General features: G+C 41.2%; 1 protein-coding gene across 2 annotated transcripts in view; it reads left to right on the forward strand.

Moving 5' to 3' along the window:
- Positions 1 to 25,822, forward strand: part of LOC108918295 (uncharacterized) — a 34,532-nt gene that overhangs the window by 1,816 nt on the left and 6,894 nt on the right. The window contains exons 2-46 of one of the 2 annotated variants that reach the window (XM_018725415.2): positions 888 to 929; positions 3,330 to 3,464; positions 3,943 to 4,016; positions 4,132 to 4,204; positions 4,558 to 4,647; positions 4,757 to 4,812; positions 5,199 to 5,319; positions 5,528 to 5,704; positions 6,202 to 6,284; positions 6,417 to 6,465; positions 6,746 to 6,835; positions 6,939 to 7,040; positions 7,615 to 7,686; positions 7,978 to 8,064; positions 8,297 to 8,446; positions 8,749 to 8,883; positions 9,023 to 9,199; positions 9,371 to 9,453; positions 9,880 to 9,928; positions 10,176 to 10,265; positions 10,384 to 10,479; positions 11,184 to 11,255; positions 11,577 to 11,663; positions 12,330 to 12,476; positions 13,118 to 13,278; positions 13,451 to 13,604; positions 14,291 to 14,467; positions 14,631 to 14,713; positions 15,304 to 15,352; positions 15,450 to 15,539; positions 17,978 to 18,073; positions 18,167 to 18,238; positions 18,412 to 18,498; positions 19,253 to 19,399; positions 19,629 to 19,792; positions 19,949 to 20,123; positions 20,280 to 20,456; positions 20,579 to 20,661; positions 21,259 to 21,307; positions 21,421 to 21,510; positions 21,984 to 22,079; positions 23,993 to 24,064; positions 24,175 to 24,261; positions 24,561 to 24,707; positions 24,984 to 25,144. In XM_018725415.2, the coding sequence (XP_018580931.2) occupies positions 888 to 929; positions 3,330 to 3,464; positions 3,943 to 4,016; positions 4,132 to 4,204; positions 4,558 to 4,647; positions 4,757 to 4,812; positions 5,199 to 5,319; positions 5,528 to 5,704; positions 6,202 to 6,284; positions 6,417 to 6,465; positions 6,746 to 6,835; positions 6,939 to 7,040; positions 7,615 to 7,686; positions 7,978 to 8,064; positions 8,297 to 8,446; positions 8,749 to 8,883; positions 9,023 to 9,199; positions 9,371 to 9,453; positions 9,880 to 9,928; positions 10,176 to 10,265; positions 10,384 to 10,479; positions 11,184 to 11,255; positions 11,577 to 11,663; positions 12,330 to 12,476; positions 13,118 to 13,278; positions 13,451 to 13,604; positions 14,291 to 14,467; positions 14,631 to 14,713; positions 15,304 to 15,352; positions 15,450 to 15,539; positions 17,978 to 18,073; positions 18,167 to 18,238; positions 18,412 to 18,498; positions 19,253 to 19,399; positions 19,629 to 19,792; positions 19,949 to 20,123; positions 20,280 to 20,456; positions 20,579 to 20,661; positions 21,259 to 21,307; positions 21,421 to 21,510; positions 21,984 to 22,079; positions 23,993 to 24,064; positions 24,175 to 24,261; positions 24,561 to 24,707; positions 24,984 to 25,144 (4,754 nt within the window). Of the gene's footprint in view, positions 1 to 887; positions 930 to 3,329; positions 3,465 to 3,942; positions 4,017 to 4,131; positions 4,205 to 4,557; positions 4,648 to 4,756; positions 4,813 to 5,198; positions 5,320 to 5,527; positions 5,705 to 6,201; positions 6,285 to 6,416; positions 6,466 to 6,745; positions 6,836 to 6,938; positions 7,041 to 7,614; positions 7,687 to 7,977; positions 8,065 to 8,296; positions 8,447 to 8,748; positions 8,884 to 9,022; positions 9,200 to 9,370; positions 9,454 to 9,879; positions 9,929 to 10,175; positions 10,266 to 10,383; positions 10,480 to 11,183; positions 11,256 to 11,576; positions 11,664 to 12,329; positions 12,477 to 13,117; positions 13,279 to 13,450; positions 13,605 to 14,290; positions 14,468 to 14,630; positions 14,714 to 15,303; positions 15,353 to 15,449; positions 15,540 to 17,977; positions 18,074 to 18,166; positions 18,239 to 18,411; positions 18,499 to 19,252; positions 19,400 to 19,628; positions 19,793 to 19,948; positions 20,124 to 20,279; positions 20,457 to 20,578; positions 20,662 to 21,258; positions 21,308 to 21,420; positions 21,511 to 21,983; positions 22,080 to 23,992; positions 24,065 to 24,174; positions 24,262 to 24,560; positions 24,708 to 24,983; positions 25,145 to 25,822 lie in introns of those variants that run through there. The other variant, XM_029247732.1, reaches the window with a different exon arrangement.

The following is a 25,822-nucleotide window of genomic DNA, read 5'->3' on the forward strand; positions in this document are numbered from 1 at the left end:
CTTCAGCGCGTTTCTTGCTTTCACTAAGCTGGTTAGTATGTGATAAGCACGTCTAGTCAGAACGATCCTTGTGGGATGACAAAAAGCGCGAGGCTGCACCGCTCGCGGACTGGAAGACATTTCACTTCACTGATCTTATGGACTGCGCTATAAAATGTATTATTTTACACATTTTCAGTTCCGGGAGGCTGCAGATAGCACAGAGCAGTGAATCCCGCTGATTAAATTACATACAGCGCAGGTTCGTGCGCAGACGGGTTTGCTGAAGCGCTGAAAATAATCTCCCAGAGTTTCTGGAAAGGTCTGGAAAGGTCCGGGAAGGTTCGAGAGCCCCTCAGAAAAATGCGTCGTTATCTCGTGTGCTTTCGGAGAGGGGTGATAACGCTGCAGTGCCGCTCCTGAGCTAGAAGTTAAGCTTCTATACCCCATTTCCTGTTGTTTTCACCAAGCCCCAAATGACATGCAAAGAGCTGCGTGTCACCGCAGCCGCGAACAGTGAAAGCGACCATTCTGAGGAATTTCTCTGAACATGGCCAGGCTAAAACATGCTTCTGCAAACATGCGTGATCGTACATAAACAATTAAAAGATTATTCACAATGAGTTTTCGCATGAATATGCTAATGAAAAAGGCCCAGCTTCGTTTATCTCTTTCGAACACTCGAGCGGCGGTTGCTGTGGTCTTCACAGTGTATTACCACATGTACAAAGTGCCAAGGTACACAAATCGGTAGCTTTCCGAGTCTGTTCTGTGTCAGTCTGGGGGAAATGTGGGCCCTTTCTGTCTCGGGAGTGTTAAAAACGATCTCTCGTCCCGTCATCTCCGACAGACTGTCTGAGCGCACGTATCCGTTCACCTCACTCTCTTCCGATTTATCTTTTATGCAGATCGGTGTCCCTGACGTGGAGAAGGTTGAGTGGCTCAACAAGGTACGGTGCTTTTTCCTACTCGATACCACTTCCGTTACATGCCACGAGTCATTCTTGGCAAACGGTTGCCCAGAAGCAGCACTTGGTCTTGGTGTTAACCCGTCGGCTTCATGAAAACACCCTTGTCGTGCGTGATTTTTCCATGGCGACGGACAACGCTGGAGGAAGTTGTTTGCACGGGGGGGATGACTATACATAGACACAGACACTCACATATGCTCATCTCCAACCTTTGCTCAGCCAACATATAGTGGGAAGAGTGTACTGTACTGAGATGGGTGTGGTAATCTGGGAGACCCCGTATCCAGTCCATGGACAATACTCTGATGTGCAGACTGCAGTAAATATACAGACGCATCATTGATTGATATTGTGAACAGGGAATGGAAAGAAAGAGTGGAGCCACAGGGCTTTACTAATGCATTTTATGACAAAGAGGAGACAGACCGAGCTCTCCAGAGAGCAAGTCATTTTGACTTTTCCCTCACATGCAAGTTCTGCTGGATTTATATGATTAGATGCCTGGGCTGCTGGTGACTCACTTCTCTGACTTGCAAAACATTAACCAAGCTGCAATTTTCAGAGGCTGCAAGAATCACAAGCCAAAACAGTATAATGTTTACTCCCATTTTTCGTCTAGCTTTCTTTGTTGTAGTGCAAAGTTGCACGCAGATCCCCATGTGCTTTGTACTGGCAAATTCAAGTTTAGGTTCTTTGGTAAAGGCTAAAGTGAACATCTGTCTACTTTGCAGTGCAGAGCATTCATAAGTGTTAGCTGATGCATCAGATTTCAGTTGCAGAAATTAGCCTTACTATACTTTACCTATGTTATTTACTCAGTTTCTGTTTCTTGTAGGGTATTTTAAAGCCATAACCACGGTCACAGACTGTTTTAGATGGCTTTACAGAGGTACATTAGTTAAAACTGGCCCTTAAGGCTTCTAGTGGTGCTGTTAAGAGACCCTGAAAGACATTTCTCAAGGCAAAGGGGCAGCTCATAGTGGAGTGGTCAGATATGGTGCCTTTAGACCCAAATTTGGGCTGCAGGTTTGAATCCATCCTTTGCCTATAGTACCTTGACCCAAGGTATTTACTATAAACTTGTCATCTAAAATCACCTAGCTGTGTAAATGTGTAAATCATGGTAGGGAACTTAACCTTGCAAGTTGCTTTGGAGAAACATCCACTAAATACACACAGACCGTCTACAATTGCTTGCCCCGAGCAAAATTGCGGCAAGCCGGAGCCTAACCTAGCAACACGGGACAGGACCGAAGGGGGAGGGGACACACCCCGGACAGGATGCTAGTCCGCTGCAAAGCACCCCGAGCAGGACTCGAACCCCAGAACCACCACAGAGCAGGCCTCAGCCAAACCTGCTGTGCCACCACACCCCCATCAACTAAGTAAATAAAGGTTAAACAAACCTCATGTCTGAAAGTGGAAACCTTAATGAAATAATGAGCAAATGAACACAATTATAATAGTATTTGACATTTAAGTTTCAGAATGTTTTTTGGCAAACTACTTCAAATGCAAAACATAAGACGAGAGTTGTCATTTCGAGCAATGCATCTGTGAAGATGGTAGTTTGCTGAGATCAGTGCCGTGTGTAGTGCTACATTCCCAGACTGTCCTCATGACTTTCCATGACCTTACTGCCAATCAGCAGTACACAGGTGGTCCTTGACTGATGATGGGGTTCCCTTCTGATGACCCCTGTTAATTTGAAAATCTCTTGATATGAACCAGAAGGATGTATGAACAATAGGCATAATTGCTGCATTGTATAATGAGGTTTGTTTTTTTATTTCACACACTACATTTTTATGCATAATTTTCAGTTTTAGTTTTAAGTCATGTTTTGCATTTTCTTTTCAGAATGCACACTTTATTGCTTGCTAGTCATTTTAAACAAAAGTAACCTGAAGGCAGTCACAAACGAAAAGTTTTGTAAACAAAACTCACTGACTGCTAGATGCCAAAACACTGACTGATACTCAAACAATAAAAAATTGGGCTGCGTTGCGGGCAGTCAGTGTTATTGCATAGCAGATAGAGCAGTCATTGTTAGATGTTATGACCAAATGTTAGGCTTTGAAAATAATATAGTAAGGTTAGTAGGACAACTTGGGTGGTGCAGTGAGTACTGCTGCTGCTCACAATTCCTGGGTGGTGTAAGAGAACGTGGGTTTGATCTCTGTTCAGTCTTTCTGGAGTTTGCATGTTCTCCTTGTGCCTGAGTGGGTTTCCTCTCAGAGTCCAAAGACATGCAGTTCTGGTGGCCCTATAATGCCTGTAGTGTATCAATGGGTCAGCAAGTGAGTGTGTGCATGTCACAGTGGATTTTTCAGGCATTAGAGGAGGATGCTGTGACTCTGAAGGGGTCTCACTCTGCAGGTCCTACAGCAGGCCTGGCCGTTTGTAGGTCAGTACTTGGAGAAGCTGTTGGTGGAAACGATTGCTCCCTCCATCCGGGCCTCCAGCACCCACCTGCAGACTCTCAGCTTCACCAAGATTGACATGGGAAGCAAGGTAATGCTGTACAAGCTTGACACTGCAGCATGCTGCCCTATACTTAACCCCAGAGGAACAGATATTCTTCACAGTTGAGTAGGGGTTGTAGTGAACATACGTGTGGTGTTGTTAGGTTTTGTTTTTTGAGTGAATTGTCAGTTGGTGTGAGCCTCATGTGGTATTGAAGTAATTCTTTAAATGTTCAGTTATCAGTTCTAAGCCATAGGTTTAGATCATGTTGGGTAGAGTGAGTATCCACATGTTGAAATGCCACAGACTGTGTGTTGACTCATACTAAAATTGGAGAACTGAACTATGTTAGTCAAAACTGTGATCTAAAATTGGATGTATAATCATTTTAAAAAAGTGAATATATTTATACTGTCTGTATTTCGACTATATTAATAATAGATTATATATATTTATATAAAATACCATATTGATGATATTGATGTGCTTATTTTAGTTTTGAAGTTATTGATTGTTGTGTACACAGGCTATGAAGGTAGTTGGAATAAAGGCTCACACTGAGAATGACAAGGGACAGGTGTTACTAGATGTCCACATCAGGTAACTCTCACTTTGCTTCAGTTTGGTGTCTTTATTTGAGCAACTTTCTCATTCAGCATTTTACTTGTCAAATTGTGCCAGATGTGTCTTATTTCTCCCTTTCTTTGCCTCACAGCTATGTTGGTGATGTTGAAATCAATGTGGAGATCAAGCGGTATTTCTGCAAAGCAGGAGTAAAAGGAATACAGGTAAGAGACACGAGTGCTTGGCTGCCCAGGAGGAGTGAGGAGCCACTGGCACTTGGACCCCAAGAGGTTTTATTGTCCCTGAATTTGCAGTTGGGAGTTTTTGTTCCTTTCCTCCGTGGCCAGTAGGCATACTCATAACTTTAATAAATGCATTAATAATGTATTACACGAGTCTGTAGTCAACTGTCTTTTTTGTTTATTTGTCTGATATATTTGTTTCTTTGCCTTATGCCTTTGTTCATGCACTCTGTGTTACTGCGTGAGAGGAGCGCTCTACAAAAATGAATTGAATTGAATATGTCACCGTCGGTTGATTGGCTTTGTGTTCAATCTTCCTGTCTCTCTAACATCAGCTCCACGGAATGATGAGGGTGATCCTGGAGCCCCTTATTGGAGATGTTCCCATTGTGGGAGCTGTGACCATGTTCTTCATTCGAAGACCTGTAAGTGATTATAATTGTGAATCCCTCGCTTCTTCTAGTTCTATCCAAAGTCACCTAGCCAGTTAATCCTTCATACTGCTGATTTTCTGCTATGTCTTTGCATGTACAGAAGCTAGACATCAATTGGACTGGACTCACAAACTTGCTGGACATTCCTGGCCTGAAGTGAGTGAAGCAGGTTCTTCCTGCTGGTGACCCTTTAAAACAAAAATAATATAGTACTAGAGTAGAGAGTATAGAGTAATATAGTACAGCCGCTTTTGCAACTAGGAAATTGTACTGTTGTTGAATCGGTATAGATGCTCAAGTAGATAAAACATAATATTATCAGATGTTTCTTGATCTTTTTAAAACTTTTATGATGGTTATACTTTCCACTCAGTGTCTCATTAAATACAAATTAATTTACTATAATTTCACTTTGAAGTGTTGGTTTACACTTGATATCATTTCAAATGTACTGTCTGGGTACTTTTCCCTCTGAGCTTAGAGAAGTGTAATGAAGCAGTGTATTAGGGTTTTAATCATAAATATATTGGCCACTTTTGCAGCGTCATGTCGGACACCATGATAATGGATGCTATAGCCTCGTTTCTGGTGCTGCCCAACCGCCTTACTGTACCTCTGGTTCCCAACCTACCTGTGGCTCAGCTGCGATGCCCACTCCCAAGGGTAAGAGCATGTTACCTATTGATACCTAGGGCAGCCCCCTACCGATCACACTGAGGAGCAGGACAAGCTCTGCACTGGCACCCTCGAGGCATCAGACTCAGAGCAGCTTGCAGAGGGACCCGTGTTAGCTTAATGAAACAAGTGAAGTGTTGCAGTGCTTCTTTCTCTTCTTGCTCTGTGCCTGCAGTTCTCCGTCTCTGTGTTTTAGGGTGTTGTTCGTATCCATCTCCTGGAAGCAGAGAACCTTGCTGCTAAGGACAACTACGTGAAGGGCATGATTTCAGGCATGTCAGACCCCTACACCATCATTCGAGTGGGACCCCAGACGTTCAAGTCCCACCACGTGGACAACAGCCTCAGTCCAAAGTGGGGAGAGATGTATGAGGTGAGAGATGGAGGAGAGCTGTGTCCATGAGACCATGGTAACATTCACATTACAACTCAGAATAACCTTAAATGTTCAATAGAGGTTAGAAAGCGAGCAAGAGGAAGTAAAATTTGAAGATGCTGCTAAAGGAAAGGCAAGGGGCAGCCTGCCAGTAAAGGTTGCACAAAAATAATATCGTAGGTTCCTGTGTGAAAGGTGTGATATTAGTGTCTATTTAGTGCACACTACACACCTATATTTCCCTACTACGTTTTCTTACAAAACAAATTTTTTTATTCTTTATTTATGTAACACATGAAGTACATTAATTATATTGCTACAGAACTTGTTTTATTTAACATATAGTAATAGATTTAAGTTGTTTATCAGGCTGTTCCACTAGAGAGGGAATGATTAAGAAGAATACGGGAGGATTTGGTGTACGTGTTTCGTATCGGCACACTATACATTTCACTGTCTGAGTCCTTTCAACTGTGTGTGTGGCCATGTGTCAGGTGATTGTCCATGAAGTACCTGGTCAGGAGTTGGAGGTGGAGGTGTATGACAAAGACCCCGACCAGGATGACTTCCTGGGGAGGTACCTGTCCCTGTGTTTGTCTTCATCTTTCATTGCAACCACCGAGATGTCGCTGTCACTCATCACTTGGAGCGCATATTCCTTTCTACTAGTTTAATTTTTTTCATTTCCTGTCTCTCCTGTTTTCCTTAGGACCAAGGTAGATCTAGGTATGGTGAAGAAAGCTCGAGTTTTAGATGAGGTGAGTCTGTGTTGAACTTTCAATAATGTTTCCTGGAATCATGAGAAAAATAGTTTTTTTTTTTTTTTTTTCCTTTTTCAAAATTCAGTAGTGGTAGTATGGATTCCTAGATGTCACCTATTTTTTTGGCTTGTGAGAATACATTATAAGTATTAGAATGAATTAAAGAAAAGAAGAAATGGTGAAAAAAAATCAAAATATGAAGAGGCTTATACCTTTACAAAACTCCAGTCTTTTTGTACAAAAACTGCTGCCATAATGTCTTTCATGTCCTGGACAGTGGTTCCCTCTGAAAGACACCAGCTCAGGTCGCGTTCACCTCAAGATGGAGTGGCTGTGTCTACTGCCCAGTACTGAGCAGCTGGACCAGGTCAGATTACACACATCCATGTCAGTGGATGTTTTCTGTGACTTGGATTTCTAAATATGGTAGTCTTTTAGTGAAAGATGTTAAATCCCTCTTCCTCTGGTAGGTGATTCAGAGAAACAAGAGTGTGGCAGCGTCCAGTAAAACCACAGACCCTCCCTCCGCGGCCATCTTGGTTATATATTTGGACCGTGCCGAAGCACTCCCGGTGAGTCATGCCTCAGACTTCTCATTTCCCCCAGACCCAGTTGCTTCCTGTGTGTGCATTCAGACCTTTAAAAGCATAGTACAACAGTGATAGCAGCCATAGTCTGGAGTGCATTCTTTTTGAGATCTTCTGAGAAGAAACACAAATGAGAGTAATTGAAGAGAACCAACAGCTGCTGACTGGCTTACGGCGCCTCTCCCCCACTCTCAGGGTGAACCCACTTAGCCATCTGTTGCTTCCCTCCTCCTTATTTGCACTACTGCCAGTGCAGATGCCCTTTTTTTCCTGCCTGCCCTGATTAGTGAAACAAGAGCCAGTTGTCTCCCTGGCACAAGGCTCGGTGGAATGCAGTCCCTCCTCCAGCATCAGGAGTTAAGACTTTGTGCAGGCAGCCCCCAGGACACGGCCTATCCCTTGGTGCACATACTTTCCATATTTCTGCTTCCTTGCGTTGAGTTATTTTGTTTTTGGAAAAAGTAATGTTTTAGCTCAGATTGAGATGGTAAATGTAGAGTTTAAACCTACTTTTGAATATACTGTAATAGTGCTGTATTCTGTGTCCCGATTGTGTCAGATGAAGAAGGGCAACAAAGAGCCCAGTCCTATGGTGCAGCTGTCCATCCAGGATGTCACTCGAGAAAGCCGGGTGAGACCCTCATAGTGAGACACTTCTCGCTGGAGCATCTGAGTGTACTTTTCCATTTTAATCATGTTCATGTTCCAAGGACAATCTGTGCTTTCACTGGTTCTTTTAATTGTTGTTCACGTCTGACGATTTGCCGCTTTTTTACTTGCTTCACTTCAGAGTACTAATAAGTCAGGCGTGTGTTATGCACACAAATATACAGTAGTAACGTGCAGATGTCCAGTACCACAATTATCATACCTTGTTGTAATGGTGTTACATTGTGACACAATTTCTTACTACTTCCCTCAGACATGTTTTGGGACCACAAATCCTGAATGGGGAGATGCCTTCACCTTCTTTATTCATGACCCTCGCCACATGGATATTGATATTCAGGTAGTGTAGTATTTGCATGCTGGAAGTCCAGGTGACACAAATAATAATTGGTAGGTCTGATGCATATTGTCTTGTCATGTTTTTGTCTGCAGAGAACTGGGTGTTTTCTGTTAATGAAAGAGTTTTCCTCCTTTGCACATAAGTAATTTTGTACATGAGACTTTTCTGTATGTTCGTCTTTGGCTGTCATCTCCCTTCTATTTACTTTATTCTCTTTCCCTGTGCCTCTCAGGTGAAGGACAACGACCGGGTTCTTTCCCTGGGGAGTCTGTCCATCCCCCTGTCCCGTCTGCTCACCAGCCCAGATCTCAGCCTGGATCAGTGGTTTCAGCTAGAAAACTCTGAAGCCTCCAGCCGCATCTCACTCCATGCGGTGCTGCGGGTGAGGCTAACACACATGAGCCAGCATATGGGACATGTACAGATATTTTGACCTCTGGGAACTCATAAAAACTGGGTGTTTTTATTGGCTCTGCCTTCTATGTGTGCAGCAAATGTTCTGTCAGGCTATATAAACTGTGCCTATTGCTACTGTTCTGCATTCTCAGAAATAAGTGCTGCTGAATTGTTTCTTTGATCCGTGATATTGTAATGTAGCAAGAAATGAATAAAAAGTAGAACGTTTCATTACACGCAGAGGTAGTTTTCAAGAATTCTTTTTTGTGATACCATTCCTTTCCCTAGGTCTTGTGGCTGGATGAAGAAGGTGTTCTGAGGACCCCTCTGCCTTGGGACGCAGAGACCTTTGCTGAGGGACCGTGGTCTGGGCCTGGAATGAAAGCCCAAAAAACCTCACCTAATGCTAGCTTTGCCACTGAGGTGAGACACAGACTGTGTGCTTGTCAGTCATTCATTGCTGCTCTAGATAAACTAACCAAACAATCCAATTAAGTTACCGTTTTTTAATATAATATTTAACTTGGCAGATACTATAATTTTTCTGTTATGCTTCCTGTAGGGAGTTCTGCGGATCCATCTTGTGGAGGCCCGGAACCTGATATCTAAGGATAAACTCATGGGTGGCATTGTGAAGGGGAAGAGTGACCCTTACGTCAAGACACGGGTTGGGGGCATGACTTTCCGCAGTAATGTGATTGAGGAGAATCTCAATCCCACCTGGAACGAACTCTATGAGGTAACACAGCAGTGACAATGTGTGCAGTTGGGTGTTGACTGAAAAGTGGTTGATCAATGTAAGCATTTTTTAAACAGTCTGACATGAGATAACCTCAAAACAACTTTCAGACCTTCTGTTTGTTGAAACAATTTGAAGTTGTTGATGGTTGATATATTTTTTTTTCCCTAGGTCGTTCTAACCCAGACTCCAGGTCAAGAGGTCCAGTTTGAGTTGTATGACAAAGACATAGATTCAGATGACTTCTTGGGGAGGTGATTTCTCATTTGATCCTAATGTTTCACCAAGATTGCGCTGAACTGTACAAGTGCTTATGAGTTTACTTTAAAAAGTATTGACAAAAGATGCCATTTTGGAACAGCAGTACCATACAGTGATCATGAAAATGTACTAGTATATATACTAGAAAAATGTAAGGTCCTTGGTGTAATACTTTAATATAATTTAAAATGTTATTTTTTTTTCCCAAAATTTAAATACTGTATATGCACATAATACATTAAAGTCCTCTTATTTATCTGTTGCAGTTTTATGCAACTTAATATTAGAAAAGTCAGATTATTTTGTGAATTAATTTCTTGCAATATTCTTTAATGCTTACTTTACTACTGCTGGAGTAAACTGTGGGAAGCATGTTGAAGCAGCTATGTTAGATGTAATGTGCAGTTTTGTGTGTGCAGATTTAAGGTGAACCTGAGTGACATCATCAGCACCCAGTACACTGATCAGGTGAGCTCTTCTTCTTTGGATTTGTTGACCTCTTGAAAACATGGTAATTAACTTCTTTGTGTTGTGTGGATGTAATTGATTCTGTAGTATAACCATTGTCGATGTTCATATTCATAGCGCTCATTTCAATTTGGGGTAGTCTGAAGGGGTTGATCCTGTGTGTGGGCTTGCTCCTGTGAGCTTTGTGTACTACTTGTGACCATGATTTGATCTGTTACATGTTTTTCTCCATGTCTTCCCATCACAGTGGTACACTTTGAATGAAGTTAAGTCGGGAAGTGTTCATGTGGTGATGGAGTGGGTTCCCACGGTGCAGGACCCCTCCGTACTGGGGCAGGTTGGTCTAATCTGTTCTATCCACAGTTCCAACTCAGTGTCTGGATTGGTACAAATTCATCAGTTGTTGCAGTGCAAAAATTCTCCTTGATGTGACTTTCATTTTGTGTGTTATTCAGGTCTTGCAGTTCCAGTCTCAGCATATGTATAAGAATAAGGCAGTGCCCTCTGCTGCCGTACTGTTTGTGTATTTGGAGCGTGCCCACGCCCTGCCCGTAAGTACACTTTCCCAGAGATCCTGCCTGTTCTGCTCCAGCTTCTCTGGGGCCCTGAAAAGGTTTTTGTGTTGTGAAAACACTGTTTCCTTATAAAGGGATGTTTAATATAGATACCGTGACAAATAGATCTAAGCTTTGTAATTTACTCATTTCCGACATCAGTAATATCTATAGATTTGTGAAACTTCAAGGATAGATTTTTTTTTTGTTTGTCAACAGGTAGTTTCAGGCAGCTGTGTGTGACTCTGGAATACAAGTTCTGACATGTCACAGAATATTTATGTATAACTTGTTTTTTGGTCTTATTTTTGGGGAGGTGCCCAAAAGTTTTCTTCCATCTTTTTTTCATTCAAACTCTTAAATCTCATCAGGGACAGAAACTAATCTTGTTAATAGGAAAGGTACTAATGTGATTAGTTGCAGATTTCCAATTACAAAGAAACAAAAATAGCTGACATAATGGTATTAAAGGTAATAAAAAATCCATTTCCCACCAACTCTGTGGTTCATTCATCAGCTTCCTGTTGTGCCAACATGCATCTTAACCTCATTTTCACATAAGCTAAATGTCATCTTCACTACATTACTTGATTACATACTGTTTTTTAGCCCACATTTTGCTGTTAGCCTGATGTAGAGTTTCTGTGTCAGAGTCAGCTGATGTAACACATGCCCCTTCTTGTTTTGTAATGTGTGCTCAGCTGAAGAAGAGTGGAAAGGAACCTATGGCTGGGGCAGAACTCATACTCAGAGGCAGCACATACAAGACCAAGGTAGGGCATGCTAGTATAATCCTAACCGTTTACTGACCTTCACTGTGCTTTTACAGTGGAACTGTTGTGCTGTAAACTACCGTTCTGCAGTACAACAGCATGGAACCAACAGTTCATAATTCAGTGACGCCCGACTCTTGTTCTAATAGCTGTAGTAGTAATAATTCATGGTGGTGAATACTGTTAGCTAAGTTCAACAGGAAAAATTTTAAGAACTGGTCTTTATTCACCTTTTGAAGCCAAACAGCTTATTTAAAAGACAATGATAGTAGATTAGCCATGTAATGTTTCTCTTTTCATTTCATTCTCTACTTTTTAAAGGTGTGTGATCGTTCCACTTCTCCCCAGTGGAACGAAGCCTTTTACTTCCCGGTTCATAATCCGAAAGAAGATATCCTGGTAGTGAAGGTATAAGAACGTAATCAGTGTCTGTATGTGTCTGTACATGTTCCTCTTGCCTCACAAGGCTGTACTGAGGAAAAAATTCCCAGAGAGAAATGATAGTAAGCCATGAAAATAGGCCTTCTGGGGACATCCTCATAATTTGAAGTTCCTTTTCTAAAGTTTGTTGACTTCTTCAGGAAAAATTCATCAATGTCCATATGTTGGATGTTTTTTTTTTTTTCCAGGCGGGGTTAGTAATTTGTTTCACTGAAGTCATGTTTAATGTGAATTCTTCACAGTGATGATTAAACAACTTTTTGCTTTTTTCTCTTTAAATCAGAAGCTTTTCTAATTAAACTGAGTAGTGTTGATCAGGACTTTGCACACTCAGCTTCCAGTGACATTTCAATTTATATTTTATCTGCTTAGCACTTTTTTAAAAGCATCTTTAAAAGTTGGATATTTTCACTAAAGAGACTGATCTTAAGTGAGGTAAATTAATTAAGGGCCCCTCGGACCTGCACACATTACTTTTCAATCCAGGTCTTTAACCACAGCGCCCTCCACGTTCAGTAATCATGCTTTGTAGCACACATGGATTGATGAACTGCAGAAATATGACACTGGTTTGTAGTTTCTGATTGACTGTTTGGCAAATTTATGTGCTGATTATCTTTTCTTTCTTTACAGCTCTCTCATAATTGGACTCAGTCTCTAGGTTCACTGTTTTTCCGGGTTAGAGAATTGCTTTCAGAACCAGGCTTGGTACTTGACCAGTGGTTGAGTATTGATGGAGCTTCTGTTGAAAGTCAGATTCTCCTGCGGGCTGAACTCAAGGTAAACGTTTGATCTCACATATTTCTATCCCTGCATTTCTCAAAGTCATGGGGTACAATTTCATTAAAATGGCCTGAAAATGAACCTGTGTGCTTATGACTTTCATGACAATAATTGTGACTATTATCAATAGTATTTACATAAATTAAGAAAAAAACGCATATTTGTTGTTTTAGTGACCAGAAAATAGTAATGCATCAAAATGCAAAAGTAATACTTGTTTCTAATTATTTTCTAACATGTTATAAGATACATAAATATGTTCTTTTGCTTATGTTCCTAAGGATCCAGCAATGTCTTGTTTTCATATGTAGTAAAAATGAAGTGACCAGGTTTAATTAGTTTTAAGAGCCGTGAATATTCTCCTTTTAGAAAGGCTGGCTATACTGCAGTGATATGTTTAACCCTTAGAAAATATTGTTTGTTCTTTGATATTTGCCTAGTTTGTAATTATATAGTTGCATCTGATGTGTTAATTATGTCAGATTGAATGTAATACTCTCTTTCAGAGCAGTGAGTATTTGATGTTGTTTACATTTCTTGTAAATATTTTCTCAGAACTTTGTGGAATTTGGCAGTGTCTAATGAACCCTACACAGATTTTTCTTGAGAGTCTACTTGAATCTTTTTTCATCATTTAGATTCTTTGTTCAAGTACCATAAAGTGTACTGGAGGAGAAGGAGATTCAGGCAGTGCTCCTGACAGTCCTGCCCCTGGTGGGAGGGGTAAGACTGACAATGTCACTCCAAAAACAGAGACCACAACTCAAGAGCTGCAATACAGCGGCACAGCCGATCAGGGGTGAGTGACATTTGGGTCCTTAGACAAGTTTATGTGTGCAGGTATGTATGTACATATGCACTCTCAAATACTCCATTATGTGGCGAGTGTTTAAGGAAGCTTATGGCCAGAGTGTTTAGAAGGACGCTGCACACAGACATTGACCCCATGTTTGTTCTCTTTGTGTACCTAGGAGAAAGGAACAGAGCCTTGCTCAGGTAACAGACCCCTCCTTGTCAGGAGCAGGGGAATATAAGAAGGGAATTGCTTCTGCTGTCGCATCTAAGGAGGACAGGGCTGAAAAGAAACCCCTTCAAACAACCCCTAATCCCAATTTTGCAAAAGAGGTGAGACATAAAAGAACCCAAGTCATTTTCCCCAGATACCACTAAAGCACTGTAAAACTCCAATTTAACTTATCAGCCCATGATGTCAGCATATGTAAAACACTTACATTTACATTTATTAATTTAGCAGGTTTTTTTGTCAAAGCAACATGCATCTCAGAAAACAATACATAAGTTCTATTTCCAGACACATGAATCAGAAACTGTGTGTTTTCCTGAAATCTAGTATACAGCAAGGAACATGAACTATTGACATTTCTAAAAAAAAAAATAAGTGCAAACAATAATTTAAAATAAACAAGGTAATTTACTGTAATGGACTGCTACTGTACTCACTGAGTGAAGAGAAGAATAGTTCATTGTGAGTTGTGGGTGGGGGAGGGAGGATCCTTGGCAGTCATTCTTGCACAACAAAAAGCAAACACAAGACAGATAACAGTAACTGGAAGCAGCTGATGGTACACTAGTGCTAACTACAGTAAATTACTGCACTTCTGCTGTATTCACTCAACCTGTGACTTTCACATTTTTTGAACATGCTTCTGATAAAAATTTTTTATAGTGTCAAAAGCCATTATACTGAAATTTTGAACAAAGACAGTTTGTAAATTGTGGGATGCCTGTATTTGTTTCTAAATGTGTGGTGCCCTTGAATGTGCCTTATTCACATGGTTTACATCTCATAGGGACTTTTGCGGATTTACCTGGTGGAGGCACAAAACCTCGTTGCTAAGGACAACCTTGCGGGTGGCATGGTAAAAGGGAAGAGTGACCCTTACGTCAAGATACAGATTGGTTCTGTGAAATTGCAAAGTCATGTTATCAAGGAGAATCTCAATCCCACCTGGAATGAACTTTTTGAGGTAACAAATATTTTGCTTGAGTACAGTAACAGGTGTTCAGTTTGGTAATGAAGATTTTAAAAACTTTAGGTTAAACTTATTTTCTTACTAAGCTCACAGTACTCTTAATTCCATCTAATGTCTAAATTGATTTGAATATGATGACTCCTCTATGTTTTCCCAGGTTGTTCTGTCCCAGCTGCCAGAACAGGAGGTCCAGTTTGAGCTGTATGATAAGGACATGCATTCAGATGACTTCCTAGGGAGGTGAGTTCTGGGTGTCCATGACAGACATGTTGGATCGGTCTCTGTGTTACTGATGAGGATTAACTCTGTATGTAATAAAGCATAAAAATATAAGAATGATTTTTACATTTGATTGTTCCTTAATTTAATAGGTTTTTAAGATGTGTATCTGAGTATTGCACGAAGATTTAGAATAATCATTAATTACCATCACCTACAAGGGGTGGGGAAAAATAACAAACACGAAAAATAAATGTTTCATGTAACTAATGAGTAGAGATATCTTGTTCATCAAAATGACATTAAATTTTTGCAGTTCTTGGAATAGTGTCATGTAAGATCTGAACTGCATGTGGTGGGATATTGGAGCCTTCTTGAAGATAGGCTGTAGAAATTACTCCACACTCTGCTTATCGATTGGAATTGCTTAGTATTTGCATGAGTGTGCTGTCAGACAGTATTGGTAATAGCTACTTAATTTAATAAGATTCACTTCTATAGCTGCCTTTTTAATTGTAACATAGTTATTTCAAAGTTTGAACCATTTTTAATGTGGATTTTAATTGTTTTGTCCAGCCGTGCAGTATTTTCTTGAATTTTACTTTTGACAGGTTTAAAGTCAGTCTGAGTGATATCATCAGCTCCCAGTACATAAATAAGGTGAGGTCTTCTTTAGTTTGATTAAGAGAGTAATTAAATTGGTCTTGTTTCCTTGCTGTACATTTAATAAGCCTGTTTCTTGGGGTCTCTTTGACAGTGGTACACTCTAAATGATGTGAAGTCAGGCCGTGTTCACCTGCTGCTCGAGTGGGTGTCCACAGTGCAGGACCCTGTCAAACTGGAAGAGGTCAGTTCATCTGTTGTTCTCTGTTACACCACCCTGGCACAGTGGCACAGCGAGTAGCACTGCTGTTTCACAGCAACTGGGTGGTGCAAGAGGACGTGCATTGCGATCCCCGCTCAGTCTGTGTGGAGTTTGCATGTTCTCCCCATGTCTGGGTGGGCTTCCCCCATGGTGTGTGAGTGACACAGAGAGAGTGTGTATCACTGATGTATGGATGAGTAACCCATTGTAAGTGTATCTAGCAGTGTAAGTCACCTCCGTGAATAAGGTGTGTGGGCTGATAACACTGCATAGTATCCATTGGAAGTCACTTTGGAGAAAAGCGTCTGCTAAATAAATAAATGTAAATTCTCCTACTGCTTAGTTTTGTGCTCATTCTTTCCCTGAGGGATATATCCACCAGTTTTTGAAAATTACAGTACAGGTTTCTCTTGCAGAATGAGTGTAATTCACTCCCAAAAGTCCACACATAAGGTGAAGTCTTAAAATCAACTCTTAACTAGCATTAGTTTAAATGGGAAAATAAAATTCCTGCCTTACCTTTTATAAAGAAAGAAGTTCTAATTCCAAACCAAACACAGAACAACAGATCTTACCTGGACACCTTTAAATCCAGGCTTTTGATACATGTGTTAAAAATTGCTTGCGCGTGAGACACTTGTGTGCCCACCTTTTGTTTAATCCCCTTTTCCTCTTCATTTTTTGTCTGGGTTTTCTCTGGGTGCTGCAGCTTCCTTCCACAGCCCAGACATGTGTTTTAGGTGAACAGGTGACTGGATATTTCCCTTTAAATGTGTTTGTATTATTGAGTACGTGTGATTACCCTAACATGAACTCTACCATTCAGGGCATACGTTGCCTCACATCTTATGTCTCTGGGATAAGCTGTAGACCATCATGCCGTATGTGATGCAAGCAGTTATTGATCGTGGTTAGGGGGATGAGGAGACTTACACAGTACAGTTATGATAGATGATGTTTTTATGCTATTGTATTGATTGATAAAGCATACACCATTAAAAATTCACTGCAAGACTTTTATTTATTCCACTTTGATCAACCGCTCTTCAGTGCAAGGTCGCAGTGGTCCAAAGCCTATCCTGGAAACATGGGTCATGAAGAGAGGGGTACACCCTGGAGGCTTGATTTTATTACATTTTAACAAGCCAATTCAGCATTATAATTAAAAATGAGTATGTTCTCCTATCCAGTGCTGACTGATTCATTCCTTGAAAATCTGCAATGTTTGTCTCATCTGACACTTTGCTTTTTGATTTATCAAATATATCAAAGCAGTAATAATGAGTACACACTTCAGTTTCTTGGGTAGGTTCTGTCCTTTCACAGTCCAAAGGCATGTAGTTCAGGTGGGTTGGTGACACTGAATTGCCTGTACTGTGTGAATGGGTGAGTGCCTGTGTACTGGTGTCCCATTCAGAGTGTGCACCCCTAAGCCTTGTGGCCAGTTCTTCTGGGATAGGCTCCAGCTCACTGTGAGCCTGCTCAGGACAAGTGGTTATTGAAACTGGATGAGTGGATTGTTGACCATTTCATCCCATCAATGTATAACATTGATCATGTTGTTATTTAACAGCAGATGCATGCTGTGGACATTGAAAGGAAGTTAAGTTAATTCGGGCCTCCTGTTTTTGGATGTAAGGGGGGCGCGGTGGCACAGTGGGTTGGACCGGGTCCTGCTCTCTGGTGGGTCTTGGGTTTGAGTCCCGCTTGGGGTGCCTTGCGACGGACTGGCGTCCCGTCCTGGGTGTGTCCCCTCCCCCTCCGTCCTTACGCCCTGTGTTGCCAGGTAGGCTCCGGTTCCCCGCGACCCCGTATGGGACAAGCGGTTCAGAAGGTGTGTGTGTGTGTGTGTTAATTAATGGCTTTTGGTGGAAGCATAAGTCACATTCCCTCTAACAAATTTTTGTAAATTGATAAGTGAAGAAAAATCAATAAATTACTGAAAAATAGGGGAGTGCAGTGGTGCAGTGGGTTGGACTGCAGTCCTGCTCTCTGGTGGGTCTGGGGTTCAAGTCCCGCTTGGGGTTCCTTGTGATGGACTGGCGTCCCGTCCTGGGTGTGTCCCCTCCCCCTCCGGCCTTACGCCCTGTGTTACCGGGTAGGCTCCGGTTCCCTGTGACCCCGTATGGGACAAGCGGTTCTGAAAATGTGTGTGTGTGTGTACTGAAAAATATGTCAGTTAGAAGTGGTAGAGAAGATAGACGTGTTCGTAGCTCAGGTTGTTGATTCAGTTGTTCAGGTGTTTGCCGAGCTTAACATTTGGATTGCAAACGTTTCATCACCAGTCGAGGTGACATCATCAGTGCTTAATGTGTGTGTTACAGTGAGTTCTTACTTTGTACTAACTACTAGTCATGTCACTAATGTTAATTATTACCATCATTGTGCAATAGATTTGTGTAATTTTGCTTGATACTCAGGTCCTGGAGTTCCAGTGCCAGCATTCCTACCAGAATAAGGTAGTGCCCTCTGCAGCCCTGCTCTTTGTGTATTTGGACCGTGCCCATGCCCTGCCGGTAAGTACACTTAAACTGTTCTGATGGAACATGTATTATGTGGCTCATTGTTCTTTGTGATATCGATTGTATCACCATCCTGATTCTATGCAGATCAAAAAGAGTGGGAAGGAGCCAAAGGTGAGGGCAGACATTGAACTTGGAGAAACCTCTTATAAGACTAAGGTAAGTTGGGCTTTCTTTCTTTGAGTAACCACAGTGATGGCTTTTTCTTTTCGTAGAAAACTGTCTTACCTTCCTTGGTCATCTATGTATAACTTGAATTATTTGTGTAAATAAAGTGTTAATTTTGGTGCACTGCTAATGAAGGTACCTCAACTGTTTTGTTCTCTTGCAAGGTATGTGACCGCTCCACTTCTCCGCAGTGGGATGAGGCCTTCTACTTTCTGGTTCATAACCCCAGAGAGGACATTCTTAAAGTGAAGGTGAAAGAGAGTATTTGTGCACATTTTAGGCTGTTTTCACTAGATGTTACGCGTTACATACTATCACAGGAAAAAGGAATGTGTGAAAAATTAAATGTGGAAAATATTAATTTTGACATGAATTCTTGGAAAAGCCATCTGTACTGTTTTAAGCACTATGTTGTTTTACAACATTTTGGAGCAGATAATTACGCTTATGTCTAATGAGCCTTCATTATTCACAACATACTGTATACTGGTTAAATGTCTTCTCAGTGGGTATTCATCAATCTAGAATAACTATTGTAATTTTAATTATCATTAGAAGGACGTCAGTAAGCTGAATCAATTACTTGTTTAATTTTGCTTGCTCAGAATGTCTGCTCTGGTATTTTACCTGGGATTCCCTTGTATAAACCTTACTTTTACCACTAACATAAATTGTAACTCACTGATCGAGTAACTTCATTACAACAAAGTAAAATGTCATATTTTGTAAATTTACCCTATGTAAGAGGGGGTGTGGTAGCACAGTGGGTTGGACCGGGCCCTGCTTTCCAGTGGGTCTGGGGTTCGAGTCCTGCTTGGGGTGCCTTGTGACGGACTGGCATCCCGTCCTGGGTGTGTCCCCTCCCCCTCCGGCCTTACGCCCCGTGTTGCCGGGTAGACTCCAGTTCCCCGCGACCCCGTATGGGACAAGCGGTTCAGAAAACGTGTGTGTGTGTGTACCCTATGTAATATTATGTATCTCTCCTGTTTTCACTGTTGCTTATAGCTCTTTCACACTGGTGACCAGCCCACTGGCTCCTTGGTTCTGCCTGTCAGAGAACTGCTTGTAGAACCAGATCTTGTACTGGACCGCTGGCTGAGTCTGGATGGTGTCCCTCCTGAAAGCCAAATTCTGCTGAGGGCTGAACTCAAGGTAAGGTTGAAATACAGCACTGTGATGTTTACAGTTCCAGTGTACAGTTCACTGGTAGGACAGGTTACATGTCATCCCCAAGTAGATCATACATATTATATGCTCTATAGTATTGCTGTCCATAATATACAAGTAAAGTGCTCTTCAGACTACTTTCTGCCAGTATCTGTATTCATCTGAACTGATGACTTGATGCTGTATGAGACTGAATATTTGTGCTCTACAACAGATCTTGGATTCAAAGATTAACAAGGAAGGGGATCAGAGAGGTCGGTTCTTTACTCCCGACAGTGCCTCTCCAGCTACAGAGGTTGAGCAAACTGTCACCTCACCCAGAGAGACAGTCAATGTGCCCAGTCAGGAACTGAAACACAAAGCAGAAGTTAAAGATGGGTAAGTGAGAACTGGAAGCACAGGTATGGATTTGCATGTACTTTCCTGATAGACTGTTAGATGCTAAGTTCTTTGAAAGACACCTAGATTGAGATTGAAATGATGCTGATTTACATAATGTGACACTCATGTCTGTTGTCTCTCTGTGTCACTCAGAACTGAGGAGCAGAAATCTGGCAAAGTTTCAGTCTCTCCTTCCCCCTCCCCTGCACCTGGAAAATTCCAGAAGGCAAAAGCTGCTGAGGCACCCTCTGACCAAGTGAATGTGGTTTCTGTCTCACCTGCAACGAGACCTCATCAGACCTCACCTGACACTAGCTTTGCTACTGAGGTGAGAAACAGATATTCTTTACAAATGCTAGTTTGCGTGGACCTTTAAAAGATTGATGAGCAGACAGTATACGTATGTTAACAGTTATTTATGAGATGGTGTAAGCTACTACTGTTTCAGAAGGTAAATACTGCAGTAAAGGTGTACCACTTGTAGGGGGTATTGCGGATTCATTTGGTGAAGGCACAGAACCTTGTTGCCAAGGACAACCTCATGGGTGGCATGGTGAAAGGGAAGAGTGACCCCTATGTTAAGATACAGACTGGTGCAGTGACGTTCCAGAGTCATGTGATCAAGGAGAATCTCAATCCCATCTGGAATGAACTGTATGAGGTAACATACATTGAATCACTTTATGGGCCATAATACAGTATGTTAGATGTAAATGCTATAAATGCATGTCTTTCAATGTAAAATGATGTGAGGATGCTCTCATTTATCTTCTCATTTCTCAGGTGGTTTTGAACCATCAGCCAGGGCAGGAGGTCCAGTTTGAGTTGTATGATAAGGACATGGATTCAGATGACTTCCTGGGGAGGTTAGTGTTGGGTCACAGTGGCAAATGTGTTGGCATGTTGGGCTGGTTCACTGTTTTGATGGGAGTACTCCATATGCGTATGGTCTAAGTACAATATTTGCAGTGTTTGAAAAATATTAACTTGAATATTATTTTATTTAAATGAGTCACAGCATTTAGAGAATGTTAGGTCAACTTGGGTTCAATTTATTGTGTATAATACTATACAAACGGAAGTATTGGCATGAAATTAGTAGAAACTGTGTAAGTACAATTACAGGTAACATAATATGTATCATTGTTACATGTAATGCGCACTGGCTTCTCGTATTATAATCATTTCAGTTACAAATTTTGAAGATATTCAAAATTGAGTGAAGATAAATGTTAGTAACATTGTATTTATGAACAAATTGAGTTAGGAACTGACCTGTCCCAGTTGTGCTGGTAAGGTGAGGAGTTGGTCTGCAGTTGTCATTAAATAAAATACATAAACGCATATCCCTCTTTATAACAACAGACAAATAAATGTATTTTTATATTGCTTAAAATACATATTAAATTATGTTCCTGTTCAAATAGTTAAGACATTTTGCTAACTTTTTAATCATAATACAGGTTTCAAGTCAGCCTGAGTGAGATCATCAGCTCCCAGTACATTAATAAGGTGAGGGCTTCCTTAGTATAAATTTAGAAACATGACTGAGATTACAGCGTAAAATGTATTTTTTCCTTGTCTTGGTGCAATATGTGTAATAAACACTCTTGTCTCTATGACAGTGGTACACTCTGAATGACGTGAAGTCAGGCCGTGTTCACCTGCTCCTCGAGTGGGTGTCCACAGTGCAGGACCCTGCCAAACTGGAGGAGGTCAGTTCAAGTGTTCAACTCTTGGGTTCCCTGACTGCTCAGTTATTGTGCGCTTCCTTTTAACTTCCATAACTTCTCTCAGGGCCATGTCTGCCACTTTTAACAGCATTAATAAGTTACACTTTTTGTGTACCATGCCCTTTAAGTGATTAAAAGGCAGCCTACAAGCATGACTAGGATCAAAACATGTCATGTTCTCCTTGTGCTGCCTCTTACTCTGATATGTCTACATTAGCTATCTAAACATTTAATTGTATGATATTCTCTGAAAGGAGGGTTTAGACTAACTGTGAGCCTAGCCAATTTTGTCAAACCTCATTAAACCAAAATGCTTGCCTTTATTATGTCATATTCTTCCTCATGACCTTTTCACAAGTTGACTGCATCAGCCCATATTTACAGTCAGTTATGCCACTGATTTGAATTAAATCAGCATTGTGTTGGAAGTTAATGAAATTTTGCTTGATATTCAGGTCCTGAAGTTCCAGTGTCAGCATTCCTACGAGAACAAGGCAGTACCCTCTGCAGCTGTGCTCTTTGTGTATTTGGACCGTGCCGATTCCCTCCCTGTAAGCACACTTACCATTGTTGTGATGGGCACTGTATTGTGTCTCACTCTGAAAAAACACAATATATTTTTACATTTACAAACAATAGTAATTTATACCAATATTTTGCTTTCTGTGTTATTGTTTGCTATAGTTGTGTTATTAAGACTCCTCTTCAGGCATCATTCCATCCTGAAAAACTTTCCATTTGACCTGTCAAGTAGGACTCTATGCTTGATGACGGTCCACATGAGCACTTTGTACACATTCAGATGGTACTTGTGATAAATGATAACTTTGTGAAAATGTGAGGATGTTACTTTTGTTAGGAAGTAATAAATACAGATCTTGGGGTGCAACTTTGGTTAAAAATGTTGTTAGTAATGTTATTGCTCTGTAATGTGGTATGTGAAGATATGTGGAGCGGCTGCCTTTAGGTTCTAAGGTTGCCGGTTCAGTCGCCGCCTCCGGCTGTAGGGCCCTTGAGCAAGGTGCTTGCCCTGCAAGTGCTCCAGTACCTTCGACCAGCCGTGTGCCTGGGTGACTAGTTGTGGCCCTGCGATGGATTGGGATCCCATCCAGGGTGTGACCCCCCCCCCACTCCTTCAGTCTTGTGCCCAATGTCTCCGGGATAGGCTCCGACTCCCTGCAATAGCACTTGGGACATGTCGTTCTTGAAATTGGTTGGTTGGTGAAGTGATGTTATCTTTACTTGATTTTACTTTTTGTTCCTTTTTACTCTATAAGTTCTTAAGTTCTTTGTATAAGTCCCGCTGGGGGTGCCTTGCGACGGACTGGCGTCCCATCCTGGGTGTGTCCCCTCCCCCTCCAGCCTTACGCCCTGAGTTGCCGGGTTAGGCTCCGGTTCCCTGTGACCCTGTATGGGACAAGCGGTTCAGAAAGTGTGTGTGTGTGTGTGTATTTTCATTAATTGATTATCAGTCACTTTTTTTTCAGTGCATGACTTGGTGGTCTTCCCTTGTTTTGGTGCAATACATGGAAAGGAAAGCGTAGGAAAGCTCTGTCTTTTTGAACTGTTTCATTATCTTTTTATCTTGTTTATATCTTATTGTGTTTTCAAGGAAGCTATAGATTTAACCTGTACCTGGGCAGCTTGCCTTTTAAGCTGCAGTTGTCATTTTCAAGAAGTGCTTCTCTAGTGTATGTCCTGCTGCAAAAATGCATATTTTCCACAGCAGGTGTTAGAACATGGGGGTGCAGTGGCGCAGTGGGTTGGGCCGCAGTCCTGCTCTCCGGTGGGTCTGGGGTTCGAGTCCCGCTTGGGGTGCCTTGCGATGGACTGGCGTCCCGTCCTCGGTGTGTCCCCTCCTCCTCCGGCCTTACGCCCTGTGTTACCGGTTAGGCTCCGGTTCCCCGCGACCCCATATGGAACAAGCGGTTCTGAAAATGTGTGTGTGTGTGTGTTAGAACATCATGTGTCTTTCATCTGATTGCTGTGTAGCAGTTACAGTACCCACAGTGTTGCTTGTTTTTCTAGACTACAGTTTGAAATAATCCAATACAGACAACTAGATTCATTTATTAATCATTTTTATTGTCTGCAAATTCTGACTGATTCTTTCTTTGAACTGGAACAAAGTACAAAGTAGCCTGGAAGCCGAGCACCAACTGTACTGCACTGGGATTGAGTTTTTCCTTTAAAAGCCTGCCACTGGCTGATATAACACTGGACCAAAAAGAAAGCAACTGGCTTTCTTATTTCAACTCTTTTTTTTCTCCCGTTGTTCAAGTTAAATGATTGCAACAAACAAAAATGCTGTTGAACTGTATAATAAGCCTATTGTACCTAAAAGGCTATGTATTTTTTGAGCCACCATAGGAGCTTTTTGTTGCTTAGGACACCTTTATATGAGTCTTCAAGTTTGATTATGGTTTGCACTGCTGTATTCATTCAATAATGTGATTTTGTGCAGTTAAAGAAGAGTGGCAAGGAGCCAAAGGTGGAGGCAGAAGTTGTGCTCGGAGGAACATCCCACAAGACTAACGTACAGTAGACTTTCCCTTCTTTTTTACCACTGGAGTAATGCATAATGCATGAATGTCACCTTAAATCACCGTAAATTAGTTAGTTTCACTTACTATATTCTCTTCCCAGGTTTGTGATCGCTCAACATCGCCAAAGTGGGATGAGGCCTTTCATTTCCTAGTTCATAAACCCAGAGAGGACATCCTCAAAGTGAAGGTAAATTGGATTAAGTGCTTGTGTATTTTTTCAGAAGTTTTAACAGTAAAATGTTACGGAAAGTGTTATATTTAATGCACGTTTACTACAATAAGAAGGGAAATGAGCAAAAGTGAAATAGAGGGGAGAAATGGCAGTGATGTCAACAAGTTGTAGAAAAACAACTCCTTATTCTGCTTCTCATAGATGGACTTTTTCTAATTTGACTTTAATAAGTGAATGAAGTCAAGGCTAGTTATTTCCTGTGTATAGTATTGTGTAATATTGAGAGTCTGTTTTGTTCTTACTCTGCCTTACAGCTCTTTCACACTGGTGACCAGCCCACTGGTTCCTTGATTCTGCCTGTCAGGGAACTGCTTAAGGAACCAGATCTTGTACTGGACCGCTGGCTGAGTCTGGATGGTGTCCCTCCTGAAAGCCAAATTCTACTGAGGGCTGAACTCAAGGTAAGGTTGAAATACAGCACTGTGATGTTTACAGTCTCAGTGTACAGTTCACCAGTAGGACAGACAACATATCCCCAATACATTATATAATGTTGCTCTTCAGTAATATACTTTAGAAAATGTTAATTCTAACTGTTATTAATATTTCTTTCTTGTAACGTATTTCATGCTTATTGATTACAATTGGCATTCTTTGGATAAATCTGTGTCAATAACTACTCACCTGAACTGATTACATGATGCTGTATGAAACTGAATTTTTGTGTTTCTCATCAGATTTTGGATTCAAAGATTACCAAGGAAGGGGATCAGAGAGCTCAGTTCACCATTCCTGACAGCACTTCTGCTGAAGAGGTTGAGCAAACTGTCACTCCACCCAGACAGAAAATCAGTGTTCCCACTCAGGAACTGAAACACAAAGCAGAACTTAAAGATGAGTAAGTGAGAACTGGAAGCATGGGCACTGATTTTTACATGTACTCAGGTGGCAGTTTAGTGGTTAGATCTGCTGTTTATGGAGCTGAAGGTCGTATATTTGAATCCCATCTCCAGTTCTAGTACCCTTGAGTCAGGTTTTTACCCGAAGTTGCTCCAGTAAAATTACCCTCCTGTGTAAATAGTTTTGAGCAGCTTAACATTGTAAGTTGCTTTGGAGAAAAATGTCAGCTAAATGAATAAATGTAAATTTAGCAGTGTCCTTCCTTTTCAAAAAAGAACTCTTGCGAAAATGTATATGTTTTTCTTACAACAATTTTGTCATTCAGTACAATGGCATTTTTGCCCGACAGAATGATTGAACTCACATATCCATACATGTCTTTCGTGCATTGTCAACAAAGATGTAATGCACAGGACAACCATACATGCATGCAGTCAGTGCGTGCATATCTGATTACAACATCAGTTTCTCTGCCTGGGTATTGGATCAGAACAGCCATTCAAGACAAGACAATATGTTTTAAGCACTAAAGACAACTTATAAGAAAATTACAGAACACAATAAATGTATTGAATGATGTACAGAACCTTAATTATGCTTAGTGTCTACCGAGAACTGTCTTCAGTCACACTTGTCAGTCTCAGTCATAATGGAAATCACAGATTATTATTATTAA

Source organism: Scleropages formosus, chromosome 22 (genome assembly GCF_900964775.1).
Source record: "Scleropages formosus chromosome 22, fSclFor1.1, whole genome shotgun sequence".
Taxonomy (NCBI): Eukaryota; Metazoa; Chordata; class Actinopteri; order Osteoglossiformes; family Osteoglossidae; genus Scleropages; species Scleropages formosus.